At 40.3% G+C, this 22,273-nt stretch overlaps 1 protein-coding gene across 2 annotated transcripts in view; it reads left to right on the forward strand.

The window, feature by feature from the left end:
* The window catches only part of sema6e (sema domain, transmembrane domain (TM), and cytoplasmic domain, (semaphorin) 6E), a 149,736-nt gene extending 136,056 nt beyond the window's left edge, over positions 1 to 13,680 (forward strand). For both annotated transcript variants that reach the window (XM_031756705.2, XM_031756707.2), the window contains one exon: positions 9,576 to 13,680. In XM_031756705.2, coding sequence (XP_031612565.1) covers positions 9,576 to 10,903 — 1,328 coding nt within the window. In that variant the 3' untranslated portion in view covers positions 10,904 to 13,680. The remainder of the gene's footprint in view (positions 1 to 9,575) is intronic.
* Positions 13,681 to 22,273: the final 8,593 nt, after the last annotated feature.

The following is a 22,273-nucleotide window of genomic DNA, read 5'->3' on the forward strand; positions in this document are numbered from 1 at the left end:
AAACTTATGGTAAAAGTCAACTAAAACTTGATTTAATGATTGTCCATCTTTAGGCCCAGTCTTTCAAAATATAAATTGTCCAATAAGGAATTACAGCACCAACTGACCTTGAGGCTAAAGCATTGTGAAATAAAGTTGTTCTGATATACTTCTGATTACTTTCAGCTGTATATATACTGCTGTGATGGTTGATGTTCATGTCATATTTGATATGAGCATGCTCAGGCAAAGATTACTAATAATAATAATGTTTAAGTAATCCCTGTGAGGCACAAGGTCAGCCTTCAGACTGCTCTAAATACTGTTTCTGAAGATGGGGGGTGTCTCATTATGGTCCTTTCAGGCATACCCAACTGCTGTTCAAACACTGTCTGCAACGAGCAGCTGATTAGAGCAAAGCTGGTTTAAATGGATAGTCAGAGAGGAGCTAAATTGTCTAGTTTCAGACGGTTGATTAGCTGAGGGGCTAAGTGTAAGTTAAATTAAGATTATTTAGAATATGGAAGCATGCTCCTGTAATAGTAGAAGTACTAATGAAGGTAGTGGTGGTAGTACTCAACTAATCTGAGAATAAAAATATAAAGCTGGAAATGAGCTTAGTAGTTCTTGTTTGTGATGCTCGGAGGTTTACACATGTAAAATAATAAATGGGAAAGTAGCCGACAGGCTGAGTAATATTAGTTATAAGCACAGCTGCAGCTGTCTGCCATTAAAAAACACAACTGACATAGTATTAAAGATGAATGATCAAATGCTATAATCTTGAATTGGACTTGCTGTAAAGGACTGAGATTTGACTCGGCATGCACTGCCTGTCTGCAAGAGATGCATCATAAATCTCATTCTCATCTGAGGAAACAGATGTGCATGTTAATCAAAACTGCTGTAGGCACTAGCTTGAAATGAGTCTGGCTTCACATTTGTATATGTGAGGCATCTCTATAGGCATCGAGTGTGTTTTCTTTCAAAGTGCTAAGCCACCATTTATTAATTATAGATTCAGCTATGAGCACTTATAAAACACTTCATAATGCACAGCAGTGGCTGACAGGATTAAAAGTAGATGCTAATGGAAGTGCTGATGCTGCTGACATACTGCTTGCCTACAAACTTGGAAACAACTTTGTTAGTCAAGTTTTGGCAGCAGTTAGTTGCCATGAAGCCCCCAGGCTACATAATCAGTGTAAAGTAATGTGAAACAGAAACTCTAGACCTTACTCACAACAGCTATTTGGACTTGTTAGAGTAGGAAAAGCCCAGGTGTCACTAATGACATTAGAAATAGCTGGAGTCTCTTCAAGGACCCAGTGAACTCAAGATCATCAGCCCCGTGAACAGAGCTTAACCATCATTTACTTTTTTCTGCACTTTTCTTAATAATCTAAAATATTTGTGAAAAAAGTTTTTGCAACCCCCGTTTTTCATAGAAGATGCAGAGATTGGAGAGCTGACCAAATATTATATATGGTTGGAAAAATGATCAAAAGTGTCGATATTTAACCAGGTTTTAGCAAAAGGGTTACATGTTATTGTTTACTCCTAATAGGAGAACTTTTTGTTTTGAAAAAGAGAAAGGTGCTTTAAGCCTGCGAAACAATTCAATATGACTATTCAGCTGTTTTTAACAGTATAAACAAGTGAAAACATGAATGAAATTCAGGGCTTTTCTTACCTGAATTGACAAAGTCTTTAATTTTAAGGTGTGACCACAGTTCCTGTGATTTTACTCACAGAAAATAGAGAAAGAGGGGGAAACTGGTCTTGTGGGGCAGCAAGCATGATGCAAAACATTTGGATAGCTGTTAATCAGAAACTTCTGCACATCAGCGTCATATGGAATATTACAGTAGCTTAATCACTGCTGTCACCATGCCCTTCCCAGTGGCTGCAGCTGATTTGTCTCACGCAGTCATTGCCAAATTTGCCTCAACAAATGAACTTTGTCACACACTGAGCAGAGGGCTCATCGGTTAGCAAGAGTATCACTCCGCCTTAGATTTTAGCCTCTCGTCTAAATGAGCATGTCGTTGTGCAAATAAGCAAACATTTGGAGTGAAGCATCTTAGCCAGATTTTCAACTTTTGCCTTGAAGCTGTGACTTTTAGGGGCAGCCCTACTAGACACATTCAAAATGTACAGTAACACAGGGATAATCTGTGTCCTAAAAGGCATCCAATTCTCAAACCATTAGTATAGACTTTAAACACTAACCTTCACTTCTGGCTCTACTTTTCAACTTGTGGCATGTGTAAGATGGTGATTTCCTTCAGGGCAAAACTAAAATTAACTTTGGAAAAAGGATAATTGGTACGACAGTCACTGTTACATTGAGACTGTGAAAGAGCACCTGTGCTATGGGCAAGAGTTCAGATATAATGGCTCAGAAAACTAACCCGAAATTTCAAGGTTTGCCTTTGAGTAGACATCTCTAAAAGAGTCTATGAGCAGAAATAAACCCTTTTATTAAAGGTGCGAATAAATAGAAAAGGCAGATATTCGGCACATAAGCTATGTTAATCCTAACTACATTATCTCTTTAATGTAGCTCAGTTATGGTTTGCTCTGATGTGGATAGCTGCATTACATTATGTAAACACCAGAAAAGACTAAAAGGCTGGGGCAGAGACCTGCTGACCTGCTGCTATTTAGAAAAGAGAACAGCAGTCGGGTGCACTCGAGCAGTTTCTGGCTGGGAAAACGCCCACCTCTCCATTTTGTGTGAACACACATTAGTCTCCAGGCTAGCAAAAGTGTGTTGCATCAGATTCCCGGTTCCAGACCTCTCCGGTTTGTTTTCTCCCCTTCGTCTGCCCTCTATTGTTATTTGACCTTTTCCTTGACTCTTGCACATTTAGATGAACCAGCGTGGGTTGGACCAAAAACTCAGGTTAGCAGCTAATTTAGCTGACGAGCGCGGGGAGATGGCTCGATAATAGAATCAAGTCGAGCGGGCGTTTTCAATCTCATTAAAACACTACAGGAGGAGAGCAGAGAGTGAACTCGAGCTGAACCTTTTCATGAAGGAGGGCTGGTGTCCTGGGGGGACATTGATGCCAGCTAGTTTTCTAAAGAGTTATTTATACTTCTGAAGACCATGGCAACAGACACAGCCTGTATCATTAGTCAATGAGCTCTGACTGTGTCCCTTCTAACAACCCTCCAATATCCACTCCTCAGAGACACTTCATTCCACATCAGCATGCGTACTGTTCGATAATCAGATATCCGAAATCTTCTTAGACTTGTTTGTCTTAAATGAGATACAAGTTGGTAAAGTTGTAAGCAGTATGTTGTTATAAATAAATACCCAATGTCATTTCTCACTATTTAAAAGAAAGGGACTTATTTTTGTTCTACTTTTCATACTTTTAAGCAGAAAAGTGTGAAGTTGAACATTCAAATATTTAATGCATTTTTTAGATCTTTAGGGTCAGACAGAGGCTGAATATTCAGAACATGCTCATTATGACAGTTAAAGACTACCGCCGTCTGCCAAATTTCATTCAACCCGTCGCTCTGTGTTGACCCTACTGGCTGTTTTTGCATCATTTATCACAAGTCGGGCCACGATGTGCGCACACATTAAGTTTTTGAAAAGCTGCTCCAGTTTGGACTTCCTGAGTCCTAGTCGTGGCGTAAAGGTTATGCAAAACTAGGCCACCTTTTCCTTCACTCAGCTCACCAGCACTACACAGCGACTATGAGTGACATCATGTTTTACTGTAATGTGCTAGAAAGACTAACCTTTAAAGGCATTACACATACCAAATACTTCACTTTCCATACTTGGAACTTTTAATAGCTTTTTATTCCATATTGGCTATTAAAGCTCAGCTTAGCTCAGGGTGTCACAGAAATCCACGGGGCCCACAGTGGTGAAATCCAACTACGCAGTAGTCCCGGCCCTTAGCCTTAACCCCTTACCCTTTTATCTGTCTCATTGACCTCTGGGGGAGTGTTACTCCCACTTTAGCTGCTTGTTTTCTTTCTCTTTGTTCTTTTCTATGTTTAGTTGGACTAACCCTTTAGCTTTACCTGCCTCCTTTGTTGAATTCTTTCTCACTGACCCTTTTCATCGTCTCTTTATGATCTGCCTTTCCAATTTTACAGCCGATGGTTGAAACTGTGTGCAGGTGTGTGAGTGGCCCGCAAGTTTCTCCATCTCTTAAAGCAACAGTTCATGCCAAATAAAGCACAATTATAAATGTGCAAACAAAGACAATTCGAAGAAAAGATTTCACACTTCAGGTGATGTGGCCACTGATTTTCCTCACCTTTCATTTGTGCGTCTTCCTTACAGTGTAATATTATTATTGTGTTATGCTTTATGAGAAGTGACTTTGGTGTGGACTGTCTCTTTAAGTTTACTGGTGAAGCCAAGATTCTTCCAGTGCCACGTTTCTGCTGCACCAGATGCATTGGAAGCATTTTGTTTCACCATCCACTGAATGGCAAAATAAACAGCTCTTCTTTTTGTTTCTGATGCAACTGCATGTAAAAAGGAAAAAGGACCCAGTGCATGTGCTCTGCATAGTTTAAGGGTTTGTGATGAGTAAACCCGATACCAATTTATATAATGACAACAAAAAGCACATTTACTCATGTAAGTAAACTGCAGTCCAATAAAAGATGCACCTATTTTTGGGAGATATCAGCCTCTGAAGATTGTGTTCATGGCCCATTTCCTTGAGGAAGAGAGTCTTTTTTTTTCCAGCAAGATTTGTTTTTTTAGGCAAACAAAGCTCAGTCACCTTTAGATGTGCTGACGTGGCTTCATCAAGTGTGGAGGCTGATAAATTAGAAGAAGGATAAATCAAATTAAACCTGTCTGCACAAGAAGTGAGAAAATGTGTTTTTTGGGTAATCTGGATGGCTAGACCCTTTAACCAAACTATTTCCTGTCTGGGTTTTTGAAGCAAAATATATTGTCGCTGCTGCTTGAAAACATGTCTGTCTTCTCAAAGCACAGGTGTAGATATTGAAGGATGTCAGGCAGACACCAGATTCTGATTACCAGATGTCTCAGCATGGTTAATTTACCAATATTCAATCAAAACTGTAATGAGATATATGCTCTGTATGCATCAGCACACCAGGAATGAAATGCAGCGCTCATTACAACTACTTTTCAATTGGAATGGATCTGTTACATTACACCATATCACCTTAGCTCGTGTGCATATATTAAACCGCATCCAATTGGCTGAGCACTGAGGTGGAATATTATGCAAATGCCTAATAACAAGTGTACATGATTGAATTCACTCTGTCAACAGCCAGAGCCCTGCGCACATACAGCCCGTATATTCCGTGTGTCTGTGTGGACACGCACACTGATGCGCACAATCATGCTCCATTTGCTAACCATGTCTGTCAGTGCGCAGACATCAAGTATTAAAAATGTCAAATTACTAAAAGCTCACAGCAATGGGGCAGAGCTGCTCTGCTTTTCACACAGACTTGAAAAAAGGCAAATAATTAATTTGTTCCGATCTTCAACCTCAGGGTGTCTCTCAAGAGTTAAATTGTTATTTTTGGTGTGGAAGCATTAGCAGACGGGGGGGCAATGCTTGTCTATGAAGCCCGGGGCCATTTTGTCTCATTGGCTTCTCATTGGGATGGAGTAGCCATTAACAGAACAATTACATGCACTTGTAAGCTTGCAGAAGCAGAAACTAATTAGGGCTATTTTGGAACGTCTTCACTTGATGCGCAAAAAATAGAACATAAATTGTTTTCCAGGTTACAAAGCATTTGAACACACCCTTGAGAAAAGTCTTGTGCACTGGAAAAGTTGTGTGTAAGAGAAAAAGCTCTGAATTATTATGCATCTGACCTTGACAGTGTTGGTATTCAGTCCCTCTTTATATTTAATATTTAAAATTCCAGTTTTGTAGAGTGCTGATGCTTTAATGTCCTGCAAGACATGCAAAAGGAAATTTTCACAATTGAGCAAGTGTGAAACTTCAAAGGGTTCAGATTACCGGTAATTGGTGTCATGGAAAAGCTTATGGGTGTTTGTTAATGAAGTCGATTTGAGAGCTTGCAAAGACAGGATCCATTTATTTAATCGCGCACTCCTAAGAGAAATTGTCACTTCCATTGTAATTTGTTTTCAAACTCGCCTTTATCACCTGCAGGAAAAAAAGGGAAACTCTTAAAACACACCTATCAACAGTAAGACCTCCTTACTTTGTTTCCCCTTGTGCAAAAACCAGCGCCAATTAGTAAGACGTGGCACAGGCAGCGCTATGTAAAATCTGCCTGTTTACATAACCTGCCGTGCTATCTATTTTTAACAATATGGATGCAATCATAAAGTGCTTCTCTTCCTACGGCACTGTGGAGGAACGCGAGGCTTGTTCTCCATCCGTATCACAGATGCCGCAGAGCACCAGGCTTCAAAACCCAGCAGAGTGACGGTCTGTCACTCACCCCGTCAAGTCTGCGTCTCTCACTCTGCCTCTCTCCCCGTCTTCTTCTGTTAATTCTTCTCACATACATTTGCTCCCTCTGAATCTTTTTCTTTTTTCTTTTGGTCCTCTTCTTTTTCTTTTACACTTGCTCCCCTGTGTCCTGGATCCTTGGGTCCCCTCAAATTCACCTCCCCCCTGCAACCAAGGTTGAATTTCATCCCTTCATCTTTCTCTTCGAGTTATTTTTTTTTTTCCTGGCTATCAACATCCGTCTCTCGCTCCTTCTCTCCTTTGCCTCGACACATGCAGCCATCTGTCTTTTTACCTTTTGGCAGACTTGGGGTACTGCTATATTAAGCCACCGCTGAGCCAAGTCCATGTTGAGTTGACACAAAAATATAATGTGACAACGTTGGAGAGGAACACTGATGGAGAGCTGTGTAATTAGTGTAAAACTCTGTTAACATGAGGTGACTTGTTTCCCCCCTAATAAGGACTTTTTTGAACTAAATATTTATTTAGTTGCAAACACAGTTTCGTTTTCAAATGTTTGTGAAGGGATGCAAATTCAGTAGGTAAAGTTGGCCAGCACTTCCTGTGCACCACCTAGCTACTCGCCAGGCTGTTGGTATGATTCACCGGGTATTAATTTCACTGTGACCGGTGGCACCATATGTCCCACATACCCACTGATTGAGTTATTCAGCCTGCTCATGAAACATGTTGTGACAGGCCATTCATAGGCTCTGGGTTTGTTTACCTCAGCTGTGTGTTTTACCTCCTGCTGTGGCACTTGACTCATAGCCCTCAACCAGGAGGAACATCGCTATAAGCCTGTAAGCACAGACACTGAGGAGGGTGTCGTGGTCCAGAGGGAGCAGATGACTCACAGCTACCGGGAAGCCACGGGGGTGACGGGAGACAAAGTGCACACTGAGATGAGAGCAGAGTTTTACCGCTCATTACAAAAGCTGCACGCCGCCGGGGAACAGATCAGTTAGATCCAAAAACTTGGAATCATACTGATGCTGCAAAGCTGATTGAAAGAAATGCCCAAGATTAAAAGAAGTGGTATTAATGGGCTCACTGCAGCATCACTTCTGATTGCCTCACCCACTGGGATTGCAATTATGATTTATGACTTTTTAATGCGGTCATAAGTTGAAGCAGTCATAAGAATAAATGGCTAAAAACTGAGAATTTTTAATTGGAAGCTCTATTAAAAGCATTATTTCCAAAAAGATTAGTGCACCACAGAATCCTTCAGCTGGGCAAACGATGGTAAATCACCCCTCACAATGAATGCAGTGATACATTATGAAGGGATGGTACGCTTTTACAAGCACACCTGCTCAGAAGTTCAGCTCCACATAAAAGAAGTGAAACTTTTTCACTAACTTCATGACCTAAATAATTAAGTCTTTCTCCAAACACAAATTGCCAGAAACTGTGTGCATACAGCTCTGTTGTGAAGAGAGATAAATCTTGTTTGATTATTATTTCAACATATCAGTCCACTGTTGTAATGAGATCCTGTCAAATTAAAGTTGTAATGATGACAGGAGGCAAATTGCTCGTCTTTCCGTGTCATGTGTAGTGTAGTTACCGTGGTCTCTTTTGAGGCTTAAGAAAATGAATTTAGATTCCACTCATTTGTGCTTTTTTTCTCTTGTGCATTTGTGCAGAGATTTAACTGAAACTTAGCGAGTCTCTGATCAGATTTTCTCTGTGTAATATCTTACAATATTTCCCTCTAATTCCATAAACACAGTCAGGAAGGCCCTTTTTGGCTCTCCTAACACAGACTTATTGCCTTTAATAATGTTATGTAGGCGGTTTTCTTCCTGCTCTTCACCATACTAAAAAGTAAAAGTCCTTTAGTGTCAAAACCGATACCCTCTAAGACTGGCAGAGAACTCGGGTTCTCTTCGTGACTCCCTGGCAGACTGAGATGATATCCTAAAACTAGGTTAACTAGTTAACTTTCCTTGCAAACAAGAGACGTAACTGTCTATACAAATCACAATATGTTATATACGATTGTCACAATCTCAGATTGCTTCACTGATCCCTGATTGCTTTTATGTTTATTATTCATTTTTCTTTCTGAGAGGAATTTGAATTTCTTGAAGTTTTAGTTTGAAGCATTTAATTTAAAGGAAATATTAAAACTATTTATAATGCAGACCTAATAACTGAACTGATTGCCCTAATACTCATCCACAAATCGCTCTTTAAACGCCTTATAAACTATCATCAAGGCTGATTTAGACATAATTGTTTTCCATTTTAATTCCTCCACTAAGCTTTCATTTGCTGCTGAATTTAGCTTGTGGGGAGCACCTGCATTCTTCTCTGTTTTCAGTTCAGCTCAGCTGTCCCCCTCTGCAGACTAATCAGTTTCGCAGAACTGTCATTAAGGGCAGAGAGAAGGGTCTGTCACCACAGATGGCAACAGCCTCTTGCAAATGAGCTCTGATTACAAGAGGTGGCAGGTTTCTCTCTCCTTGTCATCCCTGCCTTTCACGCCATTAGGCAATCATGGTGCTTGGGTCACAGCTCCTAAGGACAGTTACATGGTAGATTTACCTTAGCTAATGTCCTTGTGTTCTTGGTGTGCTGTTTCGCAAACTGTCCCCTCAGCTTCATTTTGAAAGAATTTGACAACCTCATTTGAGTCTGTGTTGGCAAAGGTGCCAGACTCGGTGAGCTATTGGATAGACCTGTTATTTTTGGCTCGTTCCTCGTACCAGGTGCTCTCGCCCCTGATCCTCGCATTGGAAGGCGAAGTCTGTGAAAATGACATCAGGTTCCCGCTGCTGTGCTCCCATCAATATTTAAAGCTCTAACTCATCTCAGAGTTGATTCCTCACTGACTGGGGAGCTCTTGGCCTCTGCCTGTCTGAGGTGAAAGCGCAAGTCCTAGAAAGAAAGGCTGTATTCATCTATTAACAGTGGAAGGAAAGGAAGCCAAGAGCTTAGTTCAAACACCTCTCCCATGCTGTTTCCCACATAGTGAAGCTCCTGTAAACACAACCTGTCTGTCCCAGCTGTTGCTTGACCTATATTAGCTCTTGAAAATGTTTTATTTTTTTAAACCTTCTGGCTCAATCAGAAAAACTAACTGGAGTACCTTTTTCTCTTTTCTTCTGTTTTAAGGTGTGAGGCGACCTCCAGAGCAAGACAAACCCAGTCCTAGTGTCCATTATACTCTTCTGATTGCTTGTGTTTTGGTGGCCTTTGTCCTTGGTGCCTTCCTCTCTGGCTTCCTGGTTTCATGCTACTGTAATCACACAAGCCACAAGACCAAGAAGTTGTCGAAAGATCCCGAAGCCCCGATCCCGCATGCTCTGTCACTGCGCAGCCTGGCCAAGCTCAATGGCCTCCTGGACAGCCAAAGTAAGGACGACAAGTTGGAGGTGTCATCTCCCAAGATCTACAACTCTTTCTTCGCCAACAGTAAGGAGCATCACCCATCGAGGAGAAATGGTCATCATGGAATGACAATGGGAGACTTGGTCCATGCCCAGCATCACCAACTCCACCATTCCTCAGAGCTGTCTGGTCTGCCTACACCAGATTCAACCCCAGAACTGCCAATTAAGAGCATGAAAGCATTCAAGAACCAGTGGGAGAAGAACCAGAACTGCAACAATGCCAAAGAACCAAAGTCCCATAATATTGGCTCCAGGCCCAGCTCTGCCCTGCTTCACCAGCAGGTCTTCCCCTACTCCCATGGACTGTCTAATAGCCAGTCAGCAGCCGGACACCTTCATCCCGATGAACGCAAAATCCACAATGTTGAGCGTGTGTTGTCCCAGCAGCCTTACCCTGGCTACTCTCAGAAGGTGATGGAAGTAACCTCACTCGATGAGCTCCTGAAGCACATCCACGAGGCTAGCGGCAGCAAGAACTCTCAGCTAATGAGCCCATCTGGTCTGATGGCCAGCGGAGGTGGAGGCCAGCTAGCCTTTGCCAACCGTATCCAGCCTCAGATACCTGAGACAGAATCAGCCCCCTACTACAGCTCATCCACTTTACCACGTGACAGCCTCACCCGTCGCATGGATGTTCCACCAGACATTCCCATGCACCACCAGTCTACCTTGGAGAGGAGGCATTCCTCCCAAAGGCAATCACTGATTGCTGCAGCCACCAAAATGCCCAACGGCGGTGGAGTAGTAGGAGGGGGAGGAGGAATGATCCCTCGCCAACACAGCTTCAGCCAACGAAATGGTGGGCCCCACCAGCCACCTCCCCTTTTGGCACGGATGAACTCAACGGGCAGCGCGTGTGAGGTTCACTATCCCCTGCTTCCCAATGGATACCTGGCACGTCAGCACAGTTATAATGGAGAACAGCAAGAGGTTCCACACAGGGGTGCGATCGTCCGTCGGGCAGCTTCTCTCAAACCTGACGTCCCTCCCAAGCCCTTGTTCATACCTGCCACATCCCCAGTCAATGAACAGGGAAAGTTCAACTACTGAGGGGTATGCTCTTGGACTAAGAGAAGGAGCCTCCCCCCCTCCCCTCATTGTGTCATCTGTAAGAAACTTTAAAGAAATGCAGTGAGTTTGGGGTTACAGACCTTTACCTGAAAACACAACCAACTGTGTGGCACCAGTGTCACTGTGGACAAAAGCCTCAACCAAACTTGTTTTTTTCCGCTTCTTTTTGTCCAACGAATATCTTTGTACCATATTGGTATTGCTTAGCTACTTGCTTATTATAGAACCGCTTACTTGGGTGACGTGATGCCACCTCCTTATATTAGGCTGCCAATGTCCTCAATGTGGATTTACAATGCAACTCTGTTTTTGGACACGTTGATGTTGGAAAAACTTGACACATCAGTCATCTTGAAGACTTAAAAGCTCGAGGCTCGCTTAGATTCATGCTTTTGCTTAACCTTTTCTGATGTAGTGTTGGTATCCGGTCCCCACCCACCCCACCCTCGAATGTGTTTATATTATGCATGTGTGTGTATATATATGTGTGTTTATATTTACACCGTATATGTATACATATACATATGCAGTATGTGTAACCTGTGGTTAAAAAAAAAAAAACAATCCCCTGAAAGTAGTTATGTCTTTGCCTTACTATACTCTCTCATCTTTGGGCATATCAAACGATCCCCCCGCCCAAGCCCTAAGAAATATCTTAGGGGCACCAAATGTTCATCAAATGTTGTCATTTGGCTCCAGACGCCGATTCAAATTTGGTCACGATGACAAGACAAAGGAAATACTTCAACAAAGCAGCTACACTCGCCTTCTCTTTTATTTTTTCCTGTCCCAGCTGATGTCAGGTGACAACATTCGGGTCCATTTAAGTTCTTCAAGAATGTTTCGACAACATTGGTGCTCCGCAACTCTAGTGGGTCTAATATTCTTTGAAATGGAAACAACCAACATTGTATTCTCTGAAATATTTTGGACCCAAAGAGGACAAGACAAACACGTCTTGCCGTCTGGTGTTAGGAGAATGAACACTGAACATCGAACAGACTGCAGTTATCATAAGTATTAACTCTGTGGCTATTGGTTGTAAATAAAGGAATAATTACTAGCCAAATTTTAACTGTATGTGTAAATGTGTGCCTTATTTAATAATAGTGTGTGACATGGGCTTAGGGGTCAATGCAAGGGGCTCAGATGGCAACTATGCTACAGTAATATTGTAGGTGTTTGATTTTTCTATGGTTGTCAGTATGTGTCATACAGTATCTATTGTATATGTGAAGAGTTTCATTCCAGAATAAGATATTTCTCATCTGTTCTAATTAACTGAATTAATAGTTTGACTGTAACACTCACTAATAGATCATATGTTATGTCATATATTGACTATAAATTTTTTTTACAAAGTAGGCTAATATTTTGTAAATGATCTAATTTTATTTTAATCGATGTAAAATAACTGGTACCTTTTTTTTTCAGCATTGTTTTGGAATGAAACCCTTCATTTTTCGCTTTTCTTTTGTTTTCATCCCAAAAGTGTGAGGCTACAGGTTTTTAATGCGAGTGTGGGACACAGGAAGTACAAAGCCTGAGACTGCAGACATTCAGGTTTGACTGTATACTGTCACTTTCACCTGGGTGTCGATTTCCTTGTAGGTGCCATTGTTACGTTTTTGTTTTCTGTAGTATTATCTTCTTGGGTTTCTAAAGGAGCAGTTCACAGTTCCTCTTAAGTTATCACCTACAGATGTGTAGCCATTGTAGAAGTCGCATTTACCTTTTCGGAGGACAAAAGTGTGTCTTGCTTGAGTTTTGAATGTCAGGATATATGTTTTAGTAAGTGTGTGAAACCATACGGTTTCAGTTCTGTATGAAAATAAATCCAGGTTGGTGGCATGTAGCATGACTTCTACAATGGTTACTGCTGTAGATCTTGACCTAGTGGTGCCACCGGGTGTTGAATTTCAAAACATGGACAAGAAACATGGAGCAGTGCAATGAACTCTGATCCGACAGGCTGAGATTGTCTCTTGGATCGATACTTGGGAAGTGATTGTGGAACCGGTTCGCAGGTGACCATGCTGCCAAACACTGCTGAGGATTTTCACCTCATTAATGGTGATGCCAGCCGGCTGTGCCTCAGACATATCACCCCTTCAAAACTCAACTGTTGCACTTTTCAGGAGCGTCGCTTTGACCACGGTTGGCTGGAACCGTGATCAATTCTGTGAAAACAGCACTATGCTATTTACTGTATCTGAAAATGGTGTTTATTGATTGAAATTTCCCAGAGCTCATTTGACCCAGTGTAAAGTTTACCATTCACACTACTCCAGCTTCAGTAAATTAAGGAAAAGTACCTAACATTTGTAAGGAAAAAAAGTTGATTTGGTAATTAACAGGCAGCAGAGCATTAAATAGCCTTTCAGACAGCAAATAAAAAACATCCAACTTGATTTAGGGTTGGGGCGGCAATGTTTCATAAGAGGAATTGTGGCAGCTACAGTGTTTTAATGGATTTATTTTTCTGTTTAGTTGGGGTTTTTTTTAAATTTGGTTGTTTGTTTGTTTTTAATCTGCCGGTAACAGATTGTACGGAAATGGGGACGGTCTCGCCTCTTAAAAGTTCTATCAGTATTTGATTTGGTGTAAATACATTCTATCTGGGCGGGGTCTCATTGATTCAGTATTATGTTTTTCTCCGTTTGATTTCCAGGCTTTGCCTCTTGACTTACTATGAATTTGGTCTCACAGAATATCATTGTATGTCTCTTATACTAGGAATAAAATGGAAAATATGATGAACGTTTCACTGGTCAATGTGTCAAAATAATCCCAGTAACATAGTTGATGGTCATACACAAAGTCTGAAAACAAGAATAGCAATTGCAGTAGCAGATAAACCAGTAGCTCATCTCTGAGGAAGAAATGTTTAGGTGAGATGGTAATTCAAACTATACTTTGAGATTGTATATTATAATAGATACACTGCTCAAAAATGAAGGAAACACTTTTTAGATCAGAGTATTGTATCAAGCCGTTTGACCTTGCGGCAAGGGAGTAGGCGAGGGAGTTGTTAATCAGTCTCAGCTGCTTTACTGTTAATGAAATTAACAACATGTGCAAAATAAAAAAGAATGGTCTTAGAGGTGGATGCGACTTACATTTTTCCCTCCTCGTCTTTTTTCTGTTTATTTTTTCACTAGTTTTTCATTTGTCAGTGTTGCTAGCATGAGGTTTGATAGGTAGTCCATTTTCTCTCAGTGCAGTCTCACGAGCATGGAGGAGATTCCAGGAGACAGGCAGTTACTCTAGGAGAGCTGGACAGGGCCATAGAAAGTCTTTAACCCATCAGCAGGACTGCTGTTTGCTTCTTTGTGCAAAGAGAAACAGGATGAGCACTGCCAGAGCTGCAAAATGACCTCCAGCAGGTCACTGGTGTGAATTTCTCTGGCCAAACAATTAGAAACAGACTTTATGAGAGTGACCTGATTGTCCAGTGTCTTCCAGTGGGCCCCATGCTTCCTGCCCGGCACCATGGTGGCCGATTGGTATACCGGTATTGGTGAAAAGCCCTGGTCCCTGTGCTTTTCACAGATAAGAGCAAGTTCACTCTGAGCACATCTGAGAGATGTGAAAGGGTCTGGAAAAGCTGTAGAGAGTGTTATGCTGCCTTAAACATCGTCCAGCATTACCAATTTGGGATGATCTGGGGAGGCATATCTATGAAGAGATTTACAGAGCTCTCTACGATAACCAACTGCGCCCCGGTTGCTATTAGATATTGGGATGAAATCCTGGTGCACGTGTTCTTGGGTTCCACCTAGTGCATGACAATGCCGGTCCCAGTAGCACTTGGGTGCTTTACAAAGTACCATTTTGAGTTTGGCAAAATAACAAAGCATACGTCATTTTCTTCACTTGGGTTTTCTGGCAGTCTTTGAATTCAGCCCTCTGTAAGTTGATGATTTTAATTTGCATCAAACAGTGGCATCCTTTTTTTCCCTAACACATTACCCAGTCCATATCATATCCCATTGAACTCGGAAATGTTGTCAAAGTATTCCTATAATTTTTTGAGCATGTAGTGTGTAGTAGTATGTATCTTGGATCTGTTTGCGCTCTCTCTACTAAGTGCATATTCTGTCCCATGTCTTATGATGTCTCAGAGATATAGATGGAAAATTTGGATGTCAGTCAAGAAGCAAGTGATTTGTTTTTTGTGTGCGGATGAACAATTTTTTTTTCTTAAGGAATTTTTCAGTGGTTCTGGGAAATGAAATGTTTTCCTCTCTCTGGGATTTAGAGTACAAGATATGCTAAGCATCAATTTAATTTGTGCTTTTAGTACAGAGAAATCCAACATGTGATTTCAACTGCCATCTCCAGTAAGAACCAATATACTAATTGTTTCAATACACAGGGGGCAGTGATGAGCCCATTAGAGTCTGGCACAGCAACCCGAGTGAGATGAAACGCACTCCAAAAGTACTTGGAAAAGCAACAAAAGTAAAGGGTTTTTTTTTCTTTTTTCTTTATGAAATGTCTTCAAACAAATTAATTCCCCTGTGAAAGCTTTAAATAATAATAACAAAACAGATTTTAGTGCGTTCTTGTGATAAATAACAGCACAAAGCACCACAGGAAACAGCCATAATCCATGTCCAAACAGTGAGCCAATTCCATCCTTGCTCCCAGGAAGTGGGAAAACAAACATACTTCCCGAAATGTTGAGCGATTACTTTAAGACTGCGAGTGCTTATCAGAGAACTAAAAAAACACATACTTTTGCCAAGTTTCTTTTGTTTTTAGTTATTGAATTCATTTTAAATACTTGTTACTGAAACAGTGATAAGGTTTATTGTGCGGGTCGTTACATTTCTCACAGCTGCCTGAGAATTTCTGCGCTTGTAGATGCTATTTGACTCTGATTACAGTTCAGCCAACACAGAGTTTAGTTCTCATACTTAAAATAACATGTTCTAACCTTGATTTATGTTTATCTAGCAAGTCAACCTGTCCGTGGACTGTCCGATCACTGTGACATTACAGCATTTTGGTTGTTGCCATCTTGACAGGAGAATTTTTGTATATAAGATAAAACAACAACCTGGGCAATAAAAGAGGCATAAGACAAACTATGTATTTATTTTTGCTGAAAAAGCAATTCGATATTCACTGTAATAAATGGTATCCAAATGATGAATAAATATTTAGTTAATTTTATTCTACAGCTGTAAGGATATAATCTCAAATTTTAGGCGTGCTAAATCAATTTAAATGGCATGCACTGTGCCCTCTCCTTCAATTCTAGGGTTTAACCTATCAGGACATTACAGGTTCCAAAATGATTTAAAAACAACCTCAGCTGAATAAAGGTGATATACATATAACAACATTTTATCATTAATTTAACAAATGCTAAGCCAACATGATGAAGCAGTGCATGAAAAACTAAGTACACCCAATGACTGAATTGTTAAACCCATTTTAGCAGCAAGAACCTGAAGTAGTCATTTTATCTCTGACTTCATCAGTTTTTCACATTGTTCAGTTTTGTTCATGTCCTGTTACATAACCAACTTTCAGACAGATGACCTCACATTCACTGTAGAATAGTTTGGTATACAGAGGAGTTCATGGTTGCCTCAGTGACTGCAAGTTGTCCAGACACTGTGGCTGCAAAATGAGCCCAAATCATCCCCCTTCCACCACCGTGCTTCACAGTTGGTATGAGGTGTTTGTGTTGATGTGCTGCGTGTGGTTTTCAGCGAACATGGTGACATTTAACATATTAACTGAGGCCTGTAGAGCCTGAGATGTAGCTCTTTGATTTTTTGCAGTTTCTCTAATCACTGCACTGTCAGACTTTGGGGTGGGGATGTTCTGGTACATCCTTTTCTTGGAAGACTGGTGTGTGTTTTGAATGTTTTCACTTGTAAATAATGTTTCTTATTATAGAATGACAGGCATCAATTTATACTGGAAAGGCCTCATGAGCCTTCCCATATGAACAGTAGCAACAGTCTGTGTTTTTCATAGACTGCATCTGCATTTTTCTTTTATTATCATGGCCTGATATTGAAAACCTCAGAACTTAAAAAAGGGGGCACTTTCTTTTTATGACTTTGTTCATATTACATTCATAAATCAGATTTTGGAAAATTATTGTAAGATTTCTTTAAGATTGAGTCTTTATTATAACAGACTGTAAGATGAATGCATGCGATGAGTAGTCTTTGATTCGCTTAACTTATCATCATGGAGTCCATTGGGGTTATTACAGTCCCTCTTTTTTCTTTCTTCCCTGTTGATATACATTTTTATTTTTTATTTGGATATCAACAAGTCAGCGCACACGGGTAATTTCCGGTATTTCCTTGTGGACAGTTTTTCTGTGATAAATGCTACATGCCGTGATGTTTTTGCACTTTTCAAGCAGCAGGTCATCAAAAACAGCGACTGATACTTGAGTCAAAAGTGCTTACAAAGGTTTGACTTCTCAGGTATGAGGTAAGCACCAGGCTTCTGTTTAAAGTCGAATGGACTTTAAAGCAGCTTACTTGTTTGCAGATCTATATTTTAACTCTTCATCACGGGAAAGCGAATAGTGTCATTTTCACCAATCTGAAAAAGAAAACAAGCTGTGTAGTGTTTATAGAAGTAAATCTGAATTTAAATGCTGACTCACATTGAATAACAGAATCCCTGCAGGCTATTACATAAGTTAATAAACAATCATGTTGTGATTGCACCCCTACAGTGAGTAAACAGCGAGGAGGTTCAGGGTCATGTTGAGAGACATTTCTGCTGAGTTACTGTTGATGGAAACGCCATGTGTGAGATTTATTTTGGTTCTGTGATAGTCATTTTAACCACCACACCAGTCTGACTAAAAATACTGTGAACAGTCAGTTTGCAACATTACAACAAATAGATTCATACTTGCCACAAGTGTTGCATGACTATTGAGTAATATTGGAATTATTTTCCCAGGTTAAGGTTGCTTGCCTACTTCCTTGTTGGTAAATGGTTCCTCATGACTTTAACTTTATTTTTCCCCCCATAATTTTATGTGAATCAAACTGAGAAATGTATTTCAGGTGAGTTAGCTGCTTGAGATAATCTTTGAAACATTGCAAACACATATTTTCAATCATGCTTACATTGTGTTTTTAGCCGAACCCTCCACAGTGTCCTGCAGCGTGAATGCGGGATTTGCAGAGGCTGATTACCAATGTAAAAGACTTGCAGCAGCAACAAAACAAAGCTATTAAAGCAGCTTTGCTACCTTTTCAAGGAAGTCTGCAAGCTTCACTTTACTGTAACGTCCCTCAGACTGATGTCTGCTGCCTCCTGTAAATGCATTACAGCAGAGGTGGATAAACCGCTCTTGGCATTTAAGTAAAATGATGTCTTCCCCTTAATATATACAGTTAAAGGACTGTGATGGGTGCTGCGATTGACCTTTTTAGCCAAAACTGTTCTCCTAATGAGGTGGTATTGATTAGTTTATGCAATTATCCTCCCCGCAGTCTATTAGATAATCATGCCTGTTTCCCTGCCTGTGAGAAGAGGTGGCTGACAGATGGAGGTGTTTGTTGCAGTTGGACATTGAACTCGGGCTGGATAATGGACAGCGATTAGCCGCACCATAATCACTGGATTCCAGCAACACGGCTGTCGATGACCGGTAGTCCCAGAGAGGTCAAGCTTTTCTCAAGCATGTTTCAAATCAAATGGCTTCTGAGAATGAACAAATGGTGCTAGCATTAAGTCTCCACTGGAGCTAGTATTTGAGTCTTTTCCATAAGCACTAAAATCCTTTTCACTGAAATTTAGCCTTTATAATTCACCTTTTGGTAATTCTACCCTCAAATGTTTGCTGAGCGGTGATATTAGTGTGATACAATCGAGCATGAAGTTTAAATAACTATTTGTGTTTTAAGGGGAAGATTCAATACATTGTCTGTTTGTTTTTTAAAGGCGAGGCATATCCTGCACTTCATATGGGAATTCTATGACCTTCAGCCTGAAATACATTTAAATGCCAAATAATATTAACTAGCACATTGAACTCGCTGCAAAAAACTAATCACTTATATTTTCAGACCTTTCTTCACAATTTTTGTATTCATTTTATTAGAAATTAACCAAATGCTTAGATTTCAACTCAGATTGTGATGATTATTCATTCAGCACATCCTGTTTTCTGCTATTTTGTGTAAGCAAATTTGAACAGCTAGCAGTTCATTTTGGAATCTTGGTCTGTTTCCATTACAAACAAAAATTAAAATATGTGCAAATTTATATTATCAGATAGATAGACAGATAGCAACCATAGCAATAGTCTATTAGCATCTGCTAATAGACTACATCAACAAATGTAATATAGTTTTTGTGTGAGATGCAATTTTGATGGAATGAAAATATTTTTTTACCTTTTAGTTTTTCAGTTCTCATTCCGTTCTGATTGCTACTTTTCTCTGCGTTTCGCACATCGTCTTCTGAAACCTAAAAATGGGTCTCTTTGTAGCCTGGAGCTACATCTCCATCTCTCCATCTCTCTTAAGACTGTACAACTTTTAAGTAAGTATGACATTGTTATTTCTTTGTTTGTATGTTTTGCTTTGTGGTGTGAAAATGAACATGGCCAAATACCCCTGAGACATTCTCCTGCAAAATATTTTGATCTCTAATCCAATTATGGGCTTTCACCTTGTTTGCACTTTAGATGTCCACAAAAAAAGGAAAGCTGAATAAGAAAGGGGAAAAAATGGTGTGACTGACAGAAAAAAAACCTTTCCAATTACTGTACACAGTCCTCTACCTCTCCTAATCTGTCTGACTGGTGACTCCATGGATTTTTAAATGTATTTTGTGTTGTCAGCCATTCCAGCGTGACCTCTTGCACCTTCCCCATAACCCTCTGCCCTTACAAAAAATACAGGGGAGTCATGGTATGCACCAGTAATGACTTTCTATTCCCCACGTCAGTGCACTGCCAGCAGCACGCTGACAGCTGGCATCACAATTCATTATGTGTCTGCCGGAAAAGGCTTCAAAGAGCCAGGGAGAAGCTCTCTCCATATTTCACTCTGGAGACCTGTCAGTAAAATAATCACCAACACTGACAAGTTGCCAGTAGGTTATTTTTTTATTTATTTTTTATTTACTCCTTATTCTTTTTTTTTTTTTCAGGCAGATGTTTTGAGAACACTGATCCTGATTTCAGGGCACACGTGCTGTTCTTTGTCCCTCACTTGAAGTAACATACTTTCTCCACAGCCCCTCCTTGTATGATCTCATTCATCACTGTCACCAGCTGGTGAAGTAAAAATCTTGCATTTTGCAGCAAAAGTAAGAAGAGCGATTGTGCAGGTTGTCTGGTGGGAGGCTACCTGTCTCCTAACAGTCGTGGTCTGGCTTGGACTGGCTGCAGTCACTCTCAGACAGATTGGTGAAGGTTTGCAAATAACTGCTGTTTAATTGATAACGTCAGACAGACACAGCCAGCAGATTGCAATCAATCTCAATTGGCCTGCATTGATGAGCAACGCTCGTCTGCAATGCGACTCTTTGCAATTGAAAATTTGAAATCTGGTTGCCAACTGGCTGCATCCTGCATCGACTGCATCACTATTTGTTGAGTTTCTGAATTTCTCTTTCAAGTCAGTGAGGTTCTGTCTGGACTCTGAATCTAAATAATTCATGTGAATGTCTGTGTGTACAGGAGATCTGTGGGGTTTTCATTTTGTTACAGTTCATTACAGTATTATGATGAACAGATTGCATGCAATTGCCAACTTGACCCCATTCAGTCACAGACTGATAGCAGACTGATAGCAGGCTTTGAAACAGTAAATTAACTATGGTAGCAAACTACATTTCCCATAATGAGTAAACTTAGATATTCAATGTCTAGAATATTAGCCATTGCTAATATTTTATTATGAGTCAGTTTTCCAAAGTCCTCGTATGGGAAGGACTGTCTATTTGAGTGCAAACTATTCGGTAGTTGTTCAAACTCAGGATCAAAATGTGGCACTGTTCAGCTGACAAACCGTTATCAGTACTACCGAGACTTTCTGATGTGTCATTTTGGATCAGAGGACAATTTCTGTAACTTTAATTTTACCTTTTAACTGAGAGGCCGGTGTGCTCGGTGAACGACCTCGCTGCCCTGCGCCTCGGGATCATATGCAAAGGCTGCGTTTCTGCTCTGCTCGCTCACAGGACTCGATTGAAAGGATCCAAAAAAGTGTCTCATTAAAGCGGGCATTAATTTGAGCTTGTTAAACATCCCGGCACAACTTTCATCTCATTTCGTGACAGACACATTTTCCTGAAGCTGACAGTAAAGGAAGTTTTCAGTTAGAAGTTGGCAGTTGGATCCTTTCCCTGTCAGGATGGATTGCGAAAGCCGGGTGAAGAAACCGGGCAGAACTTTTCTGAAGTCTCTTTTCTAATTTACTTTTCAAAGCTTTGAAGCACCGTGTGTAAAGTCTGTGTGCAAATTCAAGTGAAATGAGGGACATTATAAGGTCTACAGCTGCCTGTTGGGACTGATCTCACTCTTTTGTCTTTATATTCTATTCTATATTATGGATATTATCAAATGTTAACAATGTTTTGTTTTAAAATGATTCTACACGACTATTTCTAATAAAACCCAAGGCACTTCTATGTGACAGCTGCTACATACTACTAATTATACATGTACAACAAGTGAAAAACCTAAAAAATTGGATGCATATTACACAAAAACATGCAAATAGCTCAAATTGCCTCAACTTGACCAAAGAAAATGATGAAAATATTCCACATCTATTTATTACAAATAATAATTTAATAATATGTGACACTATAACACTCTCAGGCGGTAGCAGCTGGTGCTAAAAGCTGTTGTGGGCGGGTGTGAATGCAGGAATGCAAGACCGAGTGTCGAAGAAGGATAATTCTGGTTTACTTGTAGATCAGTGGGTCACGCTGACTTTGTACTCGCTACTTCAGCTGTTAAGACGTGCAGAAAGTGAAAATTGCCATCTCTGTGCAGACTTAAAAAAAATATTTAATCATTTATAACTATCATCTAGTTTCAGATCTGCCCAAAAGTAAACAGTAATTCACAGCATCAATCGTTTTACCAAACGCATTAGGGACTTCTATCCAACAATACTTGAGGTTTGCTTAAATCAATGAAAATATAGTGATAAAATCAGCTAATAAACAGTGTATAACCATTGTTATTGGTAACACTTTTATGTCAAGGCAAAAATAGTACTTTTCACTGTTCAGAAAAATAAGGCCTGTTTATTTCTCCATATCAAACTAACCAATCATCAGCCTTGCACCAGGAAGGAAGGGTGTTTAAAAAAACAAAAAGACATGCCA

The sequence above is a fragment of the Oreochromis aureus genome, linkage group 11 (genome assembly GCF_013358895.1).
Source record: "Oreochromis aureus strain Israel breed Guangdong linkage group 11, ZZ_aureus, whole genome shotgun sequence".
Classification (NCBI taxonomy): Eukaryota; Metazoa; Chordata; class Actinopteri; order Cichliformes; family Cichlidae; genus Oreochromis; species Oreochromis aureus.